Below are 21,722 nucleotides of genomic sequence, written 5' to 3'. Positions count from 1 at the left end.
GTTTATACACTAGTTTTATATATATACCGGCGTCACACATCAGCGTATATCTTTTATATCTTTTATATCTGGGCGTCACTGGTGAGTCTTGTGTGGACAAGGCGCGTTTTTGGCGTATTGAATTTTAAACCTGATGCTTTTTGTTATCTATTAATCATGTTTTTCTGTGTCTAATATGTTCTCCTATTTATTTGTATTGTAGTCCTGTAATATTATGTTGTCATTTAAATGTTATATTTAACTTTGTCATTAAAGTGCGAGGTTTGGCATGCCTTAAAACCAGGTTCAACCCACCACTTTTATTCCCCTTTAAAAGTGTCCTGTACCAAGTCAGGAAGATGGTCATTGTTATAATATTGTTCGTTTCTCTCTGTGTTGCATTTTAACGTTGAGTCGTTTGTGTTTTCTCTTATTTTTGAGATATTGAGATAAGACGTGGCACGGTACTTGTCTATCCCAAATTCATGTATTTGGTTTTCATGTTACATTTGTTATTCTCGTGGTGTTTTGTCTGATGATTGGTCTGTTTCTGTGTGTGTTGCGTTTCGGTGTTGTGTCGTTGTTCTCCTCTTATATTTAATGCGTTTCGCTCAGTTTTGGTTTGTTACCCCAATTTTGTTTTTTGTCCATGGATTTATGAGTTTTGAACAGCGGTATACTACCGTTGCCTTTATATAGCTCCGACGTACGCTGATCGTGTTAAAAAAATCCTGTACGCTGCCAATACGCTAGTATTTTTGGATGCATTCAACCTGTAAATCATCTGTATCGTGTGCACAACGAGCTTTAAGAGTGTATTGGGCGTACAAGAAGCATTACTAAGCGTTTATCGGGCGTTCAAGTAACGCATATTGGCGTATGTCTGGCGTTGGTCTAACGTAGATGGAATGCAAGCTACGAAGGAAAAAAAATCTCTTGAACGTATTTGAGACGCGTCCCGGTCGTATCTTGGACGATAATCCGTGCCTTTGGCGTGTCTGTGACGTTTATTTATGGTGTGCACGTGTTTGTTTCAAGCAGAACCGCATACATTTCAGTTGAAGTCTTGAAGAGGGTCGAAAGATACGAGAGGGACAGTCAAACTCATAGATCGAAAATAAAGTGACAACGCCATGGCTAAAAATATAAAAAAATGCAAACAGACAAATAAAAGTACACATGACACAACATTGAAAACTAAACCCCAATAAAAACTAAAGGTAAACTCAGGTGCCACGGAAGGGTAAAAATACCCTGCTTCACATGTGGCACCCGTCGTGTTAGTCATATCATTACAAACCAGGTAAATAGTCTAATTCAGAAGGTCACATTCATGAAAAGGGAAGGGGATTGTAGTTACAACGTAAGAAACATATCTGATATCATCTGTGAAACGGTTATTCCATAACGGCCAAATAACTCGTGTTGGCGTCCGTAAAATTTACGAAGGAATAATTTCAACTTCAACATTTGTAACTCTTGGTTTAATAACTTCCTTGTGAGCAGCAATCCTCTATCAAGGAAATCATGATAGGAAATAAAACACTGGAATATCGTATCAATTGGTAGATATATACTCCGTATTCAGGCGCTGCTGGAATGTTGCTACTTAGAAATGGAAAGTTCACAATGGGGACGCTGAAATTATCTCTTCTTTATTTTCGTAAAGTTTTGCTTTCAATAACAATTTCGAGAGGTAAGTCAAGATATGAGGCCGACTTATCTGTATCTGTTGTATCCTTTATCTTTAGTTCGATGAGATAGATGCGTTCAACATAGTCAACAAATTTTGATTTATATATCATCTATATAGCGGAAAGTAAAGTTACAGTATATTGCTTACTTCGTATCTTTCTTCATAGTACGAAGTTCCTGTATAAAGTCAGCCTCATTATAATAAAGAAAAAAGTCGGCAAGAAGAGGGACACAATTTGTTCTTATTGAAATGCCGACAGTCTGTTGAAAAACACGTCCTCCAAACGTAACAAATATGTTGTCAATCAAGAAATCAAGCATCTTGATAATGTCAGTTTCAGAGAATTTTTTGTTTAAATCAGAGTAATCCTTTACAAAGTAGGAGTTATCCCTTCCTAAGATAATATACTTGTCTCTACGTTGGCCAATCTTTTTTTTGAAACAATGCAATACCAACTCTTTCAATTTGTACTTAAGTTTGGAATAGGGAATACTTGTATAAAGTGTAGAAAAGTCAAATGTTTTAGTACTATTGCAAGATGAAAGAATCCCAGATTGTGTGTATCCTGAAATATCTTTGGATTTTTAAGTATCCACATCTGTTTCACGCCACCTCTAGAATAGGCAGTTTCAAAATAACGCTGAAGCCCGGCTTTGATTGCTGATAAGATAGACGTTAATAATTTAGAAAGATGAAAGAGGTTTCGTGGAGGACTTGGAAGACCTAGCAATATACCGTTGTTTGTAAGGATAATTATGTTATTTAGGTATCCAATACTGTGATGGATGATTCAGTTTTTCATCTTTGGTTGAAATTCCAAAGGAATATAGATCAGATCATGATAACCCAAGATTTCCTCTTTGGTATTAAAGTGTTGTGAGGAAATATGTCAAGAACTAATTCATTTATCAAGCAGTTAATGTAATGAGTTTTACATGTACACACACAAACGATGTTGTTTGGGGGAAATAACATATTTGTCATGGAGGTAGGACAAGTGTTTTTATCGATTTGTGTCCTATCGTCCCGATTGTGATACATGCATTAAAAGAGATGCCTATTTATCGAAACACCAAGTATCGCTCCTTTTGATGTTCGTGCGTTTCCTTAATCTTTTTTACCTTAATGTTTTCTCATTAAATGAGATTTGAACATTACCAAAAACACGCACTATTGTTTTTGTTTATATTTAAAGAAAAAAAAAAACCAGTGTGACATTGTTTTGATTTGAGCGCCATCAATGAGTTCCTGGTTAGAAAAAACGTGCCTTCGGCATATAAAAATTTCCGACCGGTATCTTTGAATAGTTTTGAATATTGATTCAAAGGAATCACGTACTGCACTATAGTTCAATAATTTCATTTAGTAAATTTAGTTTAAAAAATATCATTTTATATAGTGGATTGGGAAACAACTTATTGCAACTTAGTGGACGTTTCGTCTCCGAGGTTATCAACATCCCAGAAGAAAGAGATATGAAGATCTCTTAACACGTGTAAGCCAAATTAGTTTCCTTCCGACGAACAATCATCGTTTCTGAAGACATCACTTGCAAATGGTGTCAAGTGGGTGGCGAAAATTCTGTTCCTGAAGTTTTCTCTCTTCTCATTAAGTAAATGGTTTGAGGACTAGACATGGTACATATAAAACCAATTGTTTTTTGACAGTTTGGTAGCAATCATGTTTACCACAGAGAGCATAACATATTATATGTAAACTTTTTGTACATAGAAATATTGTAACATAACATGTATGATGACTTAAACAAAAGAAAAAAATATCTAAATCCAAATATCGTTATAAAACGGCTATGGTACACCTTAAAATTTATTTCATGTATCTTTCAGTCAAAGAAATGAAAGGGTTAATGGTTATTCCTTTTAAATAAATAGATGTATTAAATGTTTTGTGTACTTGAATTTCTCCCTCAACTCATATCATTGAACGATCGGTCGCAAGATAATTAGTAAACTTGAGATCCAATAAAAAGGTTTTGTACATCAGAAAATGCCTTAACCCTAAAAGTACACTCTTAACTTAATAAGACATTGCAATGAGTCGATATGTTGACAACTGGTTTGATATATTACGTTATTGTGAATGAAGTTGCATTACTTTTAATGATTTAGAGTACTTAAATATTGTAGTACAAGTATTACTTTCTTTGTTCAACTTACTATTTTTAAAAGTCTGTCAAACGTTTCAATTATTCTTTTGTATTCATAAATCTTTAAATTTGTATACTTTTATTTTATATTTTTAAATAAGAAATTTAATAGTGCAAAATATCATAAATAAAATGTTCATTGTCCTTACCCGACATTTGAAATGCTAACAATACCCTACATATGTTTTAAGTGGTATTCAATGGTACCAAATGTATGTTCCTTTTTAAAAGAGTCAATTAAATTGAGAACTCTTGTTGAACTGATTGTTTAAAAAGTGTTGCATATGTGTTATAAATCATGTGAAACTTGAAATTTAAAAAAAAAAGTTGAATATGTTTTATATACTTGAAGGGCCTGGTATGACTATAAAACAAGTGTATGTGAACTTTCTTGTAAAAGATAACTTTTTATATAATCAACATCTTGATAACTGAATTGCTATTGATATGATGTCTTCCCGTATTCTGATTTGCTGATATGTTCCCGTTTGTGTAATGTGTATGTGGTGGGTTTTTTTTCTCTCAAAATATGAAATAAATATATATCAGTAAGGTGTCCTTAACGATTTTTTGGCGCAATTCTTGATGATAGCACAAAGATGCAACTGCGACTTTTACGTATAAAAAATAAAATATGGTATGATTGCCAACGACACAGACATTAACAATTATAGGTCACCGTAAGGCCTTCAACAATGAGCAAAGCCCCTACCGCATAGTCAGCGATAAAAGAACCCGAAATGACATTGTAAAATAATTCAAATGAGAAAACTAAGCCTTTTTATGTACAAAAAATGAACGAAAAACAAATATGTTACACATAAACAAACGACAACCACTGAATTACAGGCATAGGTATGCGGCAGACCTAACTGTATATGTTTCATCCTTGGTATAAAGTTCGATGATAGATGCGTTCAACACAGTCATCAAATTAAGAATTATTGAGCGAGACATCATCTTTATAACAGAAAGTGAAGCTAAAGAATACTGCTAACTTCTTCTGTTTCTTCCAAAAAAGGTTTGTTTAAATTCAGCCTCATATGCATATAGGAAAGTCATCAAAGAGGAGAAGTACAGTTGATTACCATGGGAATAACGTTTGTATGTTTAAAAACACGTCCTCGAAACGTAACAATTTTTTAGTTGGTAACCCATATTTGTTTTCGCTTAATCGATGTATATGACCGTTGAACAGCAGTATACTACTGCTGCCTTAATTTATCAATCAAGAAATGACAAAATGTCTTGATAATGTTTGTTTCATGAAATTTTGTAATAATCTGAATGAATTTTGAAGAAAGTACGACTTATCTCTCCCGGTTTCTACGTTGGTCATTATATTGATGAAACTCTTTCAATTTTCCTTTTAGTTTGGAATGGGTAATACTTGTGCAATAAGTAGAAAAGGAGAATGTTTTAATATTAATGCAAGATGAAATATTCTTAGATTGTATGTACTCTATAAGATCTTTTGAATGTTTAAGTATCCACATCTAATTCATGTTTACCTCTAGAATGGGTCTATCCACAATTGATAATTAACGTTTTATTTTATCCATTTTAAGGACTTATCCTTTGTGAATTACCTTAAATTTTGTTTTTGTTTTGTTTATTCTTATCCATTTAAGGGGGCTCGCGGATATAAATCATTATTTATTTAAATATAGGATTTCGCTATTTTATTCTATAAATAAACTTTAACCTATACTTAACAGCAAAATAAAATAAAAATATGGGGATCACCTTCATTTAAGCTCACAATCTATCTGCGAAAGAAGCATGCATTTTTGTTGAGGTACTGTTTCTCCTTATAGGAGAAAAAAGGTAATATCGAAATAAAAAAAACTAAATTTCAGAAATCGCTGAAATTTTACAATAGTTTAGATTAAGTACAGTTTATTTGAAAAAAAAATAATAAAAAATATAGGTCACTGAAGAGTTAAAAAAAGTTATTTAATTTATAATGCCATAAGATTACATTTTTGATTTTACCAAAAAGAGCTAATTGGGAGCTTTTTTCAATGACCAAAACGAGTTGATTTTTTGGTTCATTCTTGTACCATATCATATCGAGTAACAACTAAATGTGTAATAAATAAAATTTGTAATGATACAAATTTTGCTTATTTTTTGTTCCCTCGAGCCTCCTTGAAAGTAGTTAAACTGTTATATATCATAAAGCGAGCGTCATGTTATTTTTTAGTTGACATACAGATTTCCAGAAAAGGGATAAATGCCTTACTAAGAACTATTCATACTGTTTTATTCATACATATTTCAAATATCGTTCGTTAAATTATTCCAAAGACTACAGGTAAACGGATTATAAGATATGTAGGTAAGTCATGATCTTGATCACCTCTGTATTTCAGTGCACTCTAATTGAAATATTGATTCTCTGTAACACCTCAAGCATTACTGAAGAAGCACCATGTGTCATAAAGATAGGCGAAAGAGACCAAAAGGGTCAAACTCATAAGTAGAACATTCACTGACAACTACATGCCTAAACATATAAAAAGACCAAGAGATAAACAATAGTAACAAAACACATCATTGAAAACTAGATTGAGAAACACGATCCCAAGCTAAGAAATGGGGCGGGGGTCTGATGTAGTGTAATGGGTGCTGAAAATGTGATTAAACGTTATAAAGCATTAGAATATATATGTGTTTTGTTTAAATATACTTTTTAACTTTTTTGGTCTTTTGGAAAATGTTGTTTGTGCTGTATTTCGACCCTTCTACAACGAAATTTGTTTTACATGCACACGTATAATAATTGCGGTTTTATCTAACGAAATAATAGGTTTGAACGTAGTTTTCAATTTAGACTCGTGTATGGGTTTTTTTTATTTTGGAGGGGGAGGGACACAACGTTATCTTGGTAAAAATATGCAGTTAGATTTTTTACAACAAATTTCTAGAATTACAATCGTTATGGTTTTATTTCATGATATCATAAACTATTACATGATGTATTTCATGAATGAAATTGATTGAAGAAACAAATTGTATAATCTTGCAATATCGGAACTGAAGCATTCATTAGTTTGTAAAATAATAACCGTATTAAATTGTTCATGTTAGCTTACTGTAAATGTAATACATTATTAACAATATTACCACTTCCGAATAAAATGTTGCAATTTTTTTTTGATTTGTAATTGTAAAATATTTCTGTTTCGCAGTAACACTACAATTCAATTTCCGAAATAGTTTCTATATTGTTCTAAATTAATATGTACAGCACTAATTCCCTTTAAAAGTCAAAGCAAAGCTTACACGAATGCACCAATGATTAATACCTCAATACGATTTTTTAACGCCCGAAGAATGAATTATTTGTTAGCGTAGTTGTTACTTAAAATAGTTGTACAGTGGTTCTTGAGTTTTCATTTGACAATTTGACAAAAATCAAAATAGATCTAGACAAAGAGCTAAAATTGATATGATATGAAAAATGCTAGAAAAAAATAGATATGAAATATTTATTTTTACTTTTTGAGAAAATAATATCATTATTAATATTCTGTCGTTGGAAATACTAAATTTATACGGCAAATGTTATAAAAATACTTGAGCATGAAAAGTTACGCAAAAACTTAATAGGATTGTGTCAGTATTTTGAATCAGTTTATATCAACATGAACTTTTTTACAACTATCGATAAATGTCCACGTAATTTTATTTCGGTTTATCATTACCGGCTTCACTCTTCATTATATTTAATTAACACTGTAACCTCCAGAGATGTCTTTTTTAAGTTTGTATAGATGAATCTTCCATATATTAAATTTACTTTTTAATTCTTAAGATCAAATAACGGTAATTGCGAATTGAAACTGGTAGGAGCTAGTCTGTTTGAACCTATACACCCTTGAATTGTCGGTAATCAATACATTATCTTGATAAAAAGTAATGAAAAAGTAAAACAAGTTAGTCGTAATACCAAATCGATAGTTTCAAAATCAATTATGCATTGATAGTTTAATAAGGAGAACTATTTAATATTCTCAGTACACTTTTGTACCTCACGCATGCATATTTTTTTTTAACATTTAATAAGAATTTGATTGACGTATTTTTAATTTATTTATTTTAAACCATTTTTTGCTTGTGTACATTTTTGCGCATTACGACATTGTCTATTTACATTTAATCGTTATAAAGTAAATTAGATAAACAATCGACCTGAAGTTATTGTTTGCCGAAAACACTCTATATATAGTCAATTGATTAAAAACAAAGCCGATTAATATGTTACGAAGCCATTTTTTAAATGTCCAAAAATCTATCCAGTTAATGATCAAAATAAAATCATGCAAATGGCCAAATGATTTCATGAAACTGTGTTCCAATGCCTACTCCGAAAAAAATAAATAGTCTAACATATATACATTTCTACATGCATGTTTACGTTTTAGTAATACATTAACAGTGACTATGACTACTTGTAATATGAAAATAATACTGGAAAAAAAGTTCATTGCTAATGCTTAACTGGTCTCATTTTAATATCTCAAAACAAAACTTTCTAGAATGCATGTGAATATGCATTCGTGTCAAATAATTTATTTCTGTTTTTACTTGCATAGTTTGAAAACATTTTGATTTATTTTTAGAATGTGTAACAGGTTCTTCACAAGTCGAAATGTACAATAAACTTTTTCAACTTTTTCTATTTAAATCTTGTTGATACGATATTTTTAGCTGTAGATTGTTTTCTCAATGATACGTAAGATTGATTCTTGCCTGACTATATTAGCAGAAACAAACAAAAACAAAAAAGTATTTCCTAAATAAGAACAAGGTACTTCAACCTTTCTGCAAATTAAAATCAGCAGCCAATCTACTCGGTCCAGTAAGTCCACCTTGTATTTGTAATGGTGAAATAGTTACATCTCCTAAATCTGTTGATTGTTTTAAACTGTCATTTAAAACCATTTCAAGTTCTCGCTGTCGTTCAACTTCAGGTTTTAAATGTAGACTACTAAACTCGCGACACAATTTCCCATTTGCGCTTCTTCTATTTCGAAAATGTCCTTCTGCAGTGTTCGGTTTGATATAAGTTTGTGATCGTTTGCCCTTTGATTTGAAACTTTGAACTTTAAAGCCATTGGATAACCATAAAGAGGTTTCTTGTCTTTTAAGTGGATGTATGTTGACAAGATGCTGATGAAAAACGTTCATATGAACCTGATTACCGTCAGATAACAGTGTACCAGAATGACTTTTGAATCTAGTTTTGTTGTTGTAATGTGGAATCTTCCTGGAATAAAAATTATACAGATTTTATAAACTACAATTTTGATTTTAAAAAAATATTTCATTTTCCTAATCTAATTAGTTGACTAATCAATTATTTATCATCTTTTGTATATAACAGACTAATAAGAGTAGTTACAAAGCTAATGGAACGGCCGTTTAGCTTCAAGGTTTTTTTCCTGAAGAAATATTCTGATTCCAATAACTGCTCCCATCGCTTTTAAAGTTGAATGGTTGCACCAAAGCATTTAGTAGGCCAGGTGCACGTTTCCTGTACATAACAATCACCAGTGGCGTTCGAATCAAACAGTTGGAAATGGTATAAAACGGAATTGAAAGGCAAAATAAAACCAAAATTGTGTAAATTAAATAGGAACAGTCATCGATTGCCAATGTTATCTTTACTGTTTCCTTTTTTAAGCCTTGCCATTTTGATAATCACAGACGCAGTTCGTTAAAATAAACTTTTGTTTAGGTCATTAAATTTTTGTGTATCAACTAGTTTACAGTTGGAGTGTTACAATGGGGTTCTTTCGTCAAATATACTTCTAGTTTAATAAACTGAATTTGCTTTGCAAAATTAGGAATTCTGTAGATAAAAAAGCAAGGTTCGAAAAAAAACTAACCTTTTCTCTTTTGGTTCCTGGTCTTCAATTTGCGAATTCGTATTTTTAATGATAAAACTAACATTTCCATTTGGATCATTTGCACAGCTGTATGGTATTGATGGGGCAATTATGCCAGTAGGCTCCGTGCTGTGAGGTCGTCTACTTGTGTTCAGCAATTTCAGGCGTATCCCAGACATCACAACACGTTGTCTATAAGAGCTATACGAATTTTCATACAGCGCTGGTAATTTCTTAGAATTACAGAATGGCGAAGCAGTGGAAAGTCTTGCTGGTTCCGGAGGAATAATGGTCAAATCATGGCCATTTGAAGCACAGTCGTGACTACTGGTAACTGACGCATCACCGTTGACATAATATGGCGGGGACGTCTGACCTACCTCTTCAACACCTATACAAAATTATACTTTGGTACAGTAATTCAAAACAATAATATTGTAATATTAAAATGTAACATGAATAAAACCCAAATCTTGTGTCTTTAAATGTGATTAGCGTCTTATCTAAATAAAGATATCAACAAAAGATAAACAAAAGTACACATTTAAATTGTTGGTGTTTGCATACAAGGTCTGTTTGAAAACTTAATTAGTTTGCCGGTATTTTTTTAAGCTTTGTAAGATGTGTGTTTTACCAATATCATTTGCATATCTATTGTGAACAATTTGTTATATCTTTTTTGGTGCATTCTGACTGCTGATTTTTAGTTTGTATGAGTGCTTAGCTACATCGTGTAAATATTATAAAGTGGTAAATATTTCAAGTCTGTTCAAGGCTTAATATGGGGTAAGATTGGTACATTTTTTAAAGTTACTATAAACAAAATACACCTTCCAAGGAAATTTCAAAAAGGGAGGAGTCCATAAAAATACTGATAAAATCAAATGTAAGACTTTCAAAAGCTTGATACTGATCGTGAACAACACGTTAGTCCTAGAGAACCACATTAAACATCAACAAGTACAAACCGGAACATGTAACAAACAATAACCATTATTTGAAAATGCATCAAATCTTATTACCACAAATAATATCAAAACACAATCTGAAAGGGTCGGTTGGAAATACAAGGTGCATGGCTCGAAATAGCCTATATGTAATTTTAATTTAAAGCGTACTTTCATAAGGGTATAAGGTATCTTCAAGAGGGGAAAAACCAAGGCAAATCAACAAATGAAGTTCTTTGGTTAATTTTATAATAGAAAAAAGAATAAATAAAATTATGTCTTTTCAAAATTCAAAAAGGGAGGAGTCCTTAAACAAACTGATAAAATCAAGCATAAGACTAATTCAACCAACGAAACAAATGGAAAATTTATAGTAAAGTTTTATTGGTTCTATTTGCACTGTTTATTGTATACTATTTTCTCATTAATAAAATGACCTGATACTGATTAATTTGTTACGGAATCTTCTGCGCATACATTTGAAAAGTTTCCAGGCAACAAGAAAGAGGCTGTCTATTCTATATGATTGAACTCAGTCTTCTTGAAATAAATTATAGGCAAATGTGAATCGGATTCAAAACTCAGTCTCCTACAACTTCGAAATGAATTGACGAAGTATGTTTTACTGAACAATAAACAAACGCATACAGTCTTCGAGAACGCGCAAGATAATTTACAAAATCAACTCCCTATTAGTTCCAAAAGAATATATTAAATAAGTTTGTTCACCACCAACCAAAACGTCAGGTACCAGATAAAACATTAGCTTGAAAAAGAAGCACCAAGTACATGATAGGTACAAGATACACATAGCTTCACAAAGAAGCAGAAGCTAAACAAACGAAGCATTTTCCTACTAAAATTTATTAAACGATTTCATCTATTGCCAAACGAAAAAAAAATCATTTCCGATATAGTACTCATCTGAGAAGTACTCGATATATGGTAAAGTTATTTAACAAATCTTATAATTCTATTATAATTGTGAAGAAACTTGGCAAGTAGTTACAACGATTTAATTCGGTACCTTAAAAGCACCCACACATACCAATATTCTTGGTCTATATGCCATTTTGTACTTATTGTTACAAATCTGTTTGTTTATTGAGTGATTAAGTTTATAACACAATATTATGTTGGCTGTTGTATAATGTTTGACATTTTTACTTATTATGTCTGTTTGTTATGTTCACGCATTGTTGTCAATTTCATGGAATTTGATGTGACTGTCATACAAGTGAGAGGTTTAGCTAACTATAAAACCAAATTCAATCCACCATTTTCCACATAAGAAAACGTCTGTACCAAGTAAGGAATATGACAATTGTCATTAATTCGTTTGATGTATTTGACCTTTTATTTTTTTCATTTCATTAGGGACTTTTCTTTTTGAATTTTCTTGCAGTTCAGTATATTTGTGATTTTAATTTATACTATCAGAACGTATTTTAAAAAGACGGGTTGGAGATACACGGTGACTAGAAATAGCTCCACTGTAATTCAAATTTAAAGCGTACGTTTTAATTGGGTATCTTCGAAATAAACCCAAGGGAAATCAACAAATAAGGTTATTTGGTAAATTGTATTTTAGAAAAAAATTTAAACAAAAATACACCTTTCCAAAGAATGTATCCTATTTTCTCATTAATTAAAAAACACACTTGCTATTGATTGATTTATTTTTTAAAGAATCCTCTGTGCATATATCATAAAAAGGTCCATGGCAACAAGAAATACGTTGTCTATTTCATATTATTTAACTCAGTCGATAGGCAAATGTGAATCGGATTCAAAACTCAGCCCCCATACAACATAATTTACAAAATCAACTTAGTCCCACTTGTTCCAGAATAAAAAAAAAGTAAATAAGTTGGTTTTCACCACCAAGCGAAATGTCGGGTACCTGATACAAATAGCTTTCAAAGAAAGCACCGGATTTTTCCTACAAACATATTTTTAACGGTTTCATCTATGGTCAAACGAAGATAAAATATGGCCGAGTTATTACCCAACTAATGGAAGGTAGAATAATATGTCACGAATGTTGAACAAAATCGTTCTTTAAATACAAAGAAAACAAAGTTTGAAAATTGTGATCATTAAGTATAGCATGATAATTATCAATTAAAATTATCTGCAGACCATTTAACGATCTCCAATACAAAAATAAGATCAACCCAAGATCATAATAACATATTTACTATTTTGTAGAGCAATACTCGATATATGGTACAGTTATTTAACAAACCTTATTATTTCATAATTGTGAACAAATTTAGCAAGTATTATCAACGATTTCTTTAAACAATTGTATAATAATGTTTGTCGATTTAATAATTGTTGTATATGTTCCAGCAGTGGATATGCTAGAAAGCAAATGTGCTTGAATAAAATTGTGAAAGGAAACGGGGATTGTGGAAACTCGTTTTGGACTTTTGAGAACACCAAAACCTAGAAGTTTCATGCGCTATGCTTATTGTTGGAGATTTTGGTCAAGGAGCTGATTCTTTCAATCAGTAATGCTTCTTCAAATGCCACTTTCATGAATGTTTTGTATGCACTCGTGTGATACATTTATATAATATGTGTTTCTATGAAGCTTAAAAATATGTAGTTTTTATTTGTCCTGATAGAATGAACACCAAGATTTATAGCTGGGTAAAATGACGTTCTGACTAAATGGAATCAAGAAGGAATATTTCGCTCTTAAATCTTTTATATTTTCTGCACAGTCCAAATAGTCTATCAATTATCAATTTCAATTATCAATTATCACATCAATTGATTGGTCTAAATGGCAGTTTTTGGCCTGAAACTTTATCAATGATCAATCTTCCTTTAACTCCTAGATCTGATTTTGAAAGCATATGATGAATGGTGTATGCATTACATGAGATGTTTGTCCACTTTCAAGTATACGATATGAACCACGACGGATTGGGGACGGCTTCCACTTCTGTTGAGCACATGAATTCATCTTCAGTTTTGACGGGGTTCGTTTTACTCTGTCTAGAGTTCTATATTGTTTTTTTCACTATTGTTTGATTTTCACATTTATATTTTTTTATGATAAACTGTCCACGGCCCTGGTTTAACTGTCTTGAAAATAAAGTCATCATAGATACCAGGATTCAACTTTGACACTTACGCGCGCGCGTTTTGTCTACAAAAGACTTATCAGTGACGCTCGAATAAAAAATGTTTGAAAGGCCAAATAAAGTACGAAGTTGAAGAGCATTGAGGACCAAAAATTCCTAAAGGTTTTGCCAAATACAGCTAAAGTAATATATTCTAGAGGTAGAAAAGCCTTAGTGTTTTATAATTTATTATTATAAACATATCAATTATGATAACTCAAGTCTACACAGAAGTGCTGACTACTGGGCTGGTGATACCCTCGGGGAAATAAATATGGCCAATAAATATCCACCAAGTGAATGCAATGTTGTTGTCATATGTATTTGTAAAAGTAGCTTAATTGTTGTAATTTAAACAGTTAGCAATCATGATGAATTTGAGTAACTTTATACTCTCATGATTTTATGCCTATTATGTCTGTTTTGATCACGCATCGTCATAAATATAATGGAATTTGACGCACTTGTCAAACAAGTGAGAAGTTTAGCGCTATAAAAACAGGTTCCTCAATGCTCTTCAACTTTGTTTGGCTTTATAGACATATTGAACTGAGCGTCACTGATGGGTCTTATGAAGACGAAACGCGCGTCTGGCGTATTAAATGGTATCCTTTTTACAATCAATCCACGATTTTCTACACTTGAGAATGTCTGTTTTAAGTCAGGAATAGGTTTGTTTTATCATTTGATTTTGCAATTTGATTAGGGACTTTTTGCCTTTTGAATTTTCCTCAGAGTTCAGTATTTTTGTTATTTCACTTTTTAAAAATTTCTTTGAACATTTTTTTCTAGAAAATTGAATGCTCCAAAATGCGTACTACAACATAATGTAACGCGAAAGTGACTAATTTTCGCAAGGGAAATATTTTTTAGCATTTCTAGATTTAGATGAAAATGAGACAATATTCCTCTTTTACATTGATATTTGAATCTCACAACTAGAGGGAAGAACATAATAATATGTTGCGAGTATATTTTTTTTCTAGAAAGTTTTAGTTTATATCTAAATCATATGCTGTACATACATAATGATTGTGCTGTAAGCCCTGCTTGTTCACTTAGATCTTTGATAGCAGGATGATAAATTTCTCTGGACGATTTCGACCGTCTTGACTGTGGCCGAGGGGATGTCATCCTTCCATCAAGATTTTGCCACAGCATATTGTCATGGCAACAGAAATATTCACTGCATCTAAAAAAGGTAAAGCGTAAAGCGTTCATTTAATAAGTTACTTTGTATTGAATAAAACCATAAACTTTTGTTTCTAACTCAGGTTTTGTATACCAGCTGAAGGATGCCTACGAGTGCGGGAGTTTCTCCCTACATTGAAGACCCATTGGTGGCCTTCGGCTGTTGTCTGCCCTATGGTCGGGTTGTTGTCGCTTTGACACATTCCCCATTTCCTTTCTTAATTTTATAATAAATGTAATATACAACATCGAGAAAACTAATTTTTTTTGGCTTTCTGATTCTAATTTTTAATAATTGATTATGTTTTTTGGTTTCAGGTCTGTGAATTCTTAGGAAATCATGGTATTCTACAACCTTACGTTTTGATTCAGACAAGTTTTATTAGTTTATTCCATTAAATATAAAAAAAAACTATTTTTTTTTCATTCCTTTGTAATCACCTTTTTAGTACGAACGTGAATTCCAATATCTATTAGTCGAAATTGAAATATCAAAATGTCTATAGGAGGATCCTGGATACTGTAGTAGAATGATGATTACTAAAGAAGAAGAAAAATAGATTTTTTTTTATTTTATTTTTTTATCTTTAATGGAATATGAATTCATTTCGCTGCTGCGCCCTCTTCTAAAACTCCTTAATTTTTTTCTAAAATTTACTGTATCATAAAAATTCATAAGCAAACGTTCATATTAATTTATTATTATTATTATTATTATTATTATTATTATTATTATTATTATTATTATTATTATTATTATTATTATTATTAAAAACTTACTGAAAGGTTAAAATGTATCCTTTGAAATGACTAGTTTAAACTAAAAACTGAACTATTATAATACACAGAAATATTCGGAAGTAATTGTCCCAAGGATTATTAAAATCTAAACAAAACATGTAATCGACATACGTCAAATTTTTTACAATGATTTCTCCGCCATTTGATTGATTTCTAGTGATAAACTAAGTCACATTCACCCTGTGATTTTCATTTGTAAAACTTTAATTTCAGCAATTTGCCTTTTTCAAGATCACATAAGTAAACAATATTTAAAACGATTTTAAATTTTGGGTGAAATTAACATTTTATTATTGTGTCAAGCAAAGGTTTTTAAAGCCGTTTTAAATTACCCCCAAACAATACATATCTATTCGTTATCGGTGTAAAGTGTACCATTCAAGCCTTGCCCCTAAGACCTATCTATTGACAACCGCGTAAATAGATATCGATATAAAAATTAAATACATAAGAAAACAGTAAAACATTTGTTGAGTCACTGTTATGTCTTAAATGAATGCATTCAGCTTGATTAATTTACTATTGAAAAACTAGTGTTTATATTTAAAATTATTTGTTGCATAACTTGACAAGCATGTTTTTTTAGGTGAACCCATCACCGTTACTATATGTACTTTTACTTTTGATATTTCAACGTTTTTTCCTTATTTCTTCATTAAATTTGAGAATGGAAATGGGGAATCTATAATTGAACGTAAAATGAACTAGTTTTACCCGAACACAACGTTTTGTTCTGTATCAACTTTAATTTGAAAGTTGAAATCAAATATATTGAGAAAGACCAAACACATTAACCAGCAAAACCCGTCTTTACTAAACATGCCACGTTTTAACCTGAGTTAAAGACGTTGAAACTGCTCATCGGAAATGCTTGGTCGTTATTAAGCCTATATCTGTTATTTCACAAAGTTTGTTTCATTTTCTTTTTTTTAAAAGAATATTGGAAACAATCTTTGAAACTCCTCAGTATATAATTTCGATATCAACATCATGTTTGATATTTACAAATTTACAATTAAATGTAATGTAGATTAGGCACAAATAGTCTTCCATATAATTGACCCTCAAAGTCTCAGACAACACGAGTAGTAAGCGTGATAGTTTCTTTCTGTTCAGTCTCTGAAAAACGTTTTCAGGTTTATACCAGGTTGTTAAAAGAATATTGATCGTTGACCACAATAGAATAACTATTTAAACGGAAATGTCTGGAATCGTATATTATAGACCTTTTTTGTTGTTGTAAAAAGTACTGTATAGCTATTTTTCAAAGGTCAATTTTGTTCTCCTACATTAAATAATTTAAGTTTCAAAAATTGAGTTATAATATATATTGCTTTAATGCGAGTCGTGCTTTTTCATTTTAAAAGACGACCAACAAAGTCTACTGTAGAGTGTAAAACAAACACTAGTCTTACTTTTAAGTCTGACGAGATTTATAGGAAAATGTATTGAAAGCAATTAAGATTTTTATACTTTTAAACTAGCCATTTAAAGTGCTATCAAATAAAGCAACGTCGCTTGTATCCATTATAACATTGAATTGAGGCATGGTAACACGACAATTTTCAATCTGTTTGTCTTTAATGCTTTCTTATCTATAAATCAGTTGGCGTAATGTGGTATGATGTCCCTCATTGGTTTTTTTATGCCCCATCTACGATAGAAGAGGGGCATTATGTTTTCTGGTCTGTGGCTGCGTTCGTTCGTCTGTGCGTCCGTTCGTTCAGGTTAAAGTTTTTGGTCAAGGTAGTTTTTGATGAAATTGAAGTCCAATCAACTTGAAACTTAGTACATATGTTCCCTATAGTATAATCTTTCTAATTTTAATGTCAAATTAGATTATTACCCAATTTCACGGTCCATGGAACATGCAAAAGGACAGTGCGAGTGGGGCATCCGTGTACTTTGGACACATTCTTGTTTTTTATTATTTTAATATATTTGGACAAGTATAGTTGCTTTTGCTGTTGTTGTATTGTCAACGGAACACATACCAGTAACAGGGGACAGAACACATACTAGTAACAGGGAACAGAACACATATTAGTAACATGGGACAGAACACATACTAGTAAGATGGGACAGAACACATACTAGTAACATGGGACGGAGCACATACTAGTAAGATGGGACAGAACACGCACTAGTAACATGGGACGGAACACATACTAGTAACATAAGACTCTTATCTACTTTTACTGTAAACAGTCCTAATGTTTGTTAAAATCATAAAAAGTTCTGCAAAGCGTCAAACTGTCATACAAAGTACAATCATAATAGAAAAAAAGCCGAAAGGAATAAATGCATATTTTTTAAAATGCATGGAATTCAATCTGTTTTTTTCCCTTGTATTGGATACATTTTGCTGTGCCGGTTTGGGATTGTATCCCATAAATACGAGAGTGATTGTATCCCATAAATACGAGAGTACAAGATTTTCATTAACAGACTTTCCAAGAATAACTACAGTACTGGTATTCTGACAGCGATGTTGAACACAAATAATACAAATTCAGTTGTAGAAAATATTACATTTATCAATGTTTTTTTTATTACATATCTCTAAATATAGCTAAGCACGAGCTTACATACCAAAAGCAACCACTAGATTGAACCGCTTCTTTCATCAATATCATTTAAGCAAACTTTTTACTTTTTATGTCTAACTGAAAGAATTGACCAGTTTAAGTTACCCTTTGTGGTATCGTGGAAAGTATCAAGAGTAAACTCTTATTAGCCAAACATGGACTTGAAAATTTGAGTTGACAAACAGTATATATAATGCTGTAAGATCTTCAATATTTCCAATAGGAAATCAAACGCACTATACGTCTTTATGTTGTTTATATTGTTGCTCTATTGACATGCACATGCATATCTATATATGAGTTACGTAAGAAATGTGTTCAAAAAATAAAATATCAACTTACAGCAAACATTTGTCCCCAAGTCCCGTGTAATTCTTTTCTCGTGAGCCACATGCACTTGCACTTCCATAGTTTGGATACTTCATTTCAGACACACTAAACGTCTATGTGATTTACATATTTAAACCTTATTCACATTATAAAGTTTCAACTCTGCATATTGAATGAGTTATATCTCGATAAAAAGTTTATATTTAAGAATTTAGTCTAAGAGCCTCATTAATAACAGGTTATTTGACGTATGGAACGTAAAAGAAAGTTCGTATATTTGCTAAGTAAATATTTGTTTTCTATTGGCCGTATTAAGGAAACACATAGCTTACCGTCTACTCAAGGGATTTAATGATTAAGAGAAAGTTAAGTTGCAAGTTTTTTAAAATGAATTGAGAAAATATCCGTTTAAACTTAATAAGAAACACCTTAATAGTTCTCAATAAATATAATTGGTAAACCTTTTGTATATAGAAAGAAACATTTAAAGTCTAAAACTCACCATTTTAAAGTTGGTTATATTCCGTTTTACTTTACTTAAGGAAATTAGCATTTAGTTTTAAGAACATCAATACGCAGTATTACTTAGATTTCTCTCAAGTTTAAATACTTTAAGGTTTATTGATTAGGAAACTTGTCTTTTGAATCATAAAGGTGAAACGAGCGTTTGAGATTTCGTGACCCGTTCAAGTTTTCAACGCATTGATTTTCTTTTAGTTATTTTTTCACAATTTGTGTATTGGTTTGTTAAGACTTGTAACTATAGCTTTATGTCGATATTTCTAACTATTATATTCTTGACATACGAGACGTGATTTATAGTATTACGAAACATTCCATTAGCAACTATTGTTCTCCTTTTTCTGTTAGATTTTCGTTTTGTATTCCCGTTATTTAACCTTATATTTAGTTTGTATGGTTTTCACATACTGTATATTTAGAATAAAACTAGGCTTTTATGCAGGTATTCATAAGGAGTCGACCATGCAGCGCAATGAAGGCTATGATGTACCCGTATATTCATTGAACAATTGATGCATTAAGTGGCTGGATCTTTTCCGAGAGTACATATATATTGATTGTGTCTCAAGCATCTACTATTTAAACATAGTTATGTAAATGATCAATTCGGTTTATCATCTTAACCAACGTTAAGATAAATTAGAAAAATTATAAAACTATATGATGCGACGAGCTGTATATAATTCAAATGGCAATAGGTATAAATACAAAACGGGCAGAAGCTGTCAACTACATATTCACCGATTTAGATCAAATTTTCACATAGAAAACGTATATCCAAATTATAAAAAGTGTAAAATAAGCAATTTTAAGCAATAATGCATGGGGCCGATAACAGTATCAGTATTTCTTGTTTATTAAATTGAGTCTTCAATTAAACCCCAAGGTGACCTCCGAAGACTGACGAGGGTTATACCGAACCGATATAAACATCGATATAGTTATAAATAGATAGCCAACTCGTGCAATGCGATGTTTCTAGGTCTGTTAGAATTCATAGTATAATTGGTTAAAAATATGTTAGTCATCGTTTTTACCTGTAAGGGAAAGAGTTTTGTAGATCGAATTTACCCTTGTGTATATTTCAATGTTGAAATGTTTTTCTTTTAATAAATAAACACGCATACTAGTAATTCATATGTAACCCATCGCTAGCTTAAGGGGTAAATGGAAGTTCACATGACTCTGAAACAGATGTAAGTGAATAATTTTTCAGTGATGTTTCTTATCTTATTTTGACAAATTAAACCAAACTAGTTGCTAAAAGCTTATTCCTATTTTACTTTTTCACTTTCATCAATGCCGGATTGAACCAAAATATATGGCTAGGGTCCCATTAATTACTGCTTCTAAGCTGCTGTTGTGTATCAAAATTCACATGAATTCTGCTTGTTGAAATAAAATGGTTAACATAGCTCTTCAAATATTTACTTAATTGGTTGTAAACAAATTGCTATCTTGCCTCCTACCTTCGTATGTATATGAAGGATTTCGTGTTGGTTTTTTTGTGTTGTAAAATGTATACTTTGCTTGCACGTCCGACCTGAATAAAGTTTGAATTTGTTGCATCTTTTACGCATGCTGATCTGCGCGTTAAAACAAACTTCAAATTGCAAAAATATACCTTTTATTTGTTTTTCCCTATGAATTTCAACCTCTGTTGGGTAGTTGTCCAATTGGTTACCATATACCATGTCCATATTTTTATTTTTCTACATGTATAATGAATCATGCTAACAACTCTTTTCCTGGAACATTGGAAGGTCACGATATCATAATCTTCTGATCGGAAGTTTGTCGACAGTTTTCCTAAAATTTAATAGGTTGATTTACTTATTTAAGTTAACATATTAAAGAGAATGAATGAAACTTTAATACTTGAAAGCCGTGAGATACGCGGCGGCTATCATAGTTACAGATAGAAAACTCAGGGTTAGAATTCATAGAACAAAAAAAGGGGCAGTGGCAAATATTGCATGTATTATTTTAAACACAGAGACCCTGGCACCCTTTGCCAAAAAACCCTTTTTTTTCTTATTAATGCCTACGGACTTTATGTTTTGAATTGTAGTTTCACTTTCCATATTCGGTATTTATTCTAATGTAAGCTCCACGTGGTAAAAATAACGTGATGCAGGAATATAGTATCTTGGAGTTAGCGGCTATTTCTTTCTTTTCAGTCGGACATATACTCCAGGCAAACAACATGCATGTGTATATTTTCGTATTCAATAAAGAAAGTTGCCCGGCGGTCCGATTCTAGTCCAAATAATTATGACGTCTTGAAAGGCGTCATAATTATTTGGACTAGTCCGGTTCATGGACAGATTGGTTAGAAAGCAAGGTTTTAATTCTAATTAGATTGGAAAGCTTAATTCGAGGGATGAAAATAGAGAGCCCCCCAAAAAAGGGGGGACGTGTTCCACAGGGAATATGTTTATCAATGAACTCTACTTTTGAAAGGTTA

The 21,722-nt window shown here is 31.6% G+C and overlaps 1 protein-coding gene across 4 annotated transcripts; it reads right to left on the bottom strand.

The window, feature by feature from the left end:
* Window positions 1–6,900: 6,900 nt before the first annotated feature.
* On the bottom strand, window positions 6,901–19,348 carry LOC134715808 (uncharacterized). 4 transcript variants are annotated; one of them, XM_063578260.1, is made up of 4 exons: window positions 19,236–19,348; window positions 14,849–15,015; window positions 9,740–10,130; window positions 6,901–9,117 (listed from the first exon to the last, which is right to left on the bottom strand). In XM_063578260.1, the coding sequence occupies exons 2-4, from the start codon at window positions 14,982–14,984 to the stop codon at window positions 8,664–8,666; spliced, it is 981 nt and encodes a 326-aa protein (XP_063434330.1). In that variant the 5' UTR covers window positions 14,985–15,015; window positions 19,236–19,348; the 3' UTR covers window positions 6,901–8,663. The 4 variants fall into 4 exon arrangements, with proteins under 4 accessions (XP_063434330.1, XP_063434329.1, XP_063434332.1 ...); XM_063578259.1 differs by lacking the exon at window positions 19,236–19,348 and adding an exon at window positions 18,746–18,990; XM_063578262.1 differs by lacking the exon at window positions 19,236–19,348 and adding an exon at window positions 15,927–16,046.
* Window positions 19,349–21,722: the final 2,374 nt, after the last annotated feature.

The sequence above is a fragment of the Mytilus trossulus genome, chromosome 4, assembly GCF_036588685.1.
Source record: "Mytilus trossulus isolate FHL-02 chromosome 4, PNRI_Mtr1.1.1.hap1, whole genome shotgun sequence".
Taxonomy (NCBI): domain Eukaryota; kingdom Metazoa; phylum Mollusca; class Bivalvia; order Mytilida; family Mytilidae; genus Mytilus; species Mytilus trossulus.
This window is presented reverse-complemented; position numbering and strand designations above follow the sequence as displayed.

What these genes read in the sequence shown, in the direction of transcription:
- LOC134715808 (XM_063578259.1), bottom strand. Translation starts at nt 18,828, where the DNA reads ATGAAGTATCCAAACTATGGAAGTGCAAGTGCATGTGGCTCACGAGAA. An exon ending in CTTGGGGACAAATGTTTGCT is followed by an intron (nt 15,016 to 18,745) that starts GTAAGTTGATAT and finishes TACCTTTTTTAG; the next exon opens with ATGCAGTGAATATTTCTGTT. An exon ending in GCTTACAGCACAATCATTAT is followed by an intron (nt 10,131 to 14,848) that starts GTATGTACAGCA and finishes AATTTTGTATAG; the next exon opens with GTGTTGAAGAGGTAGGTCAG.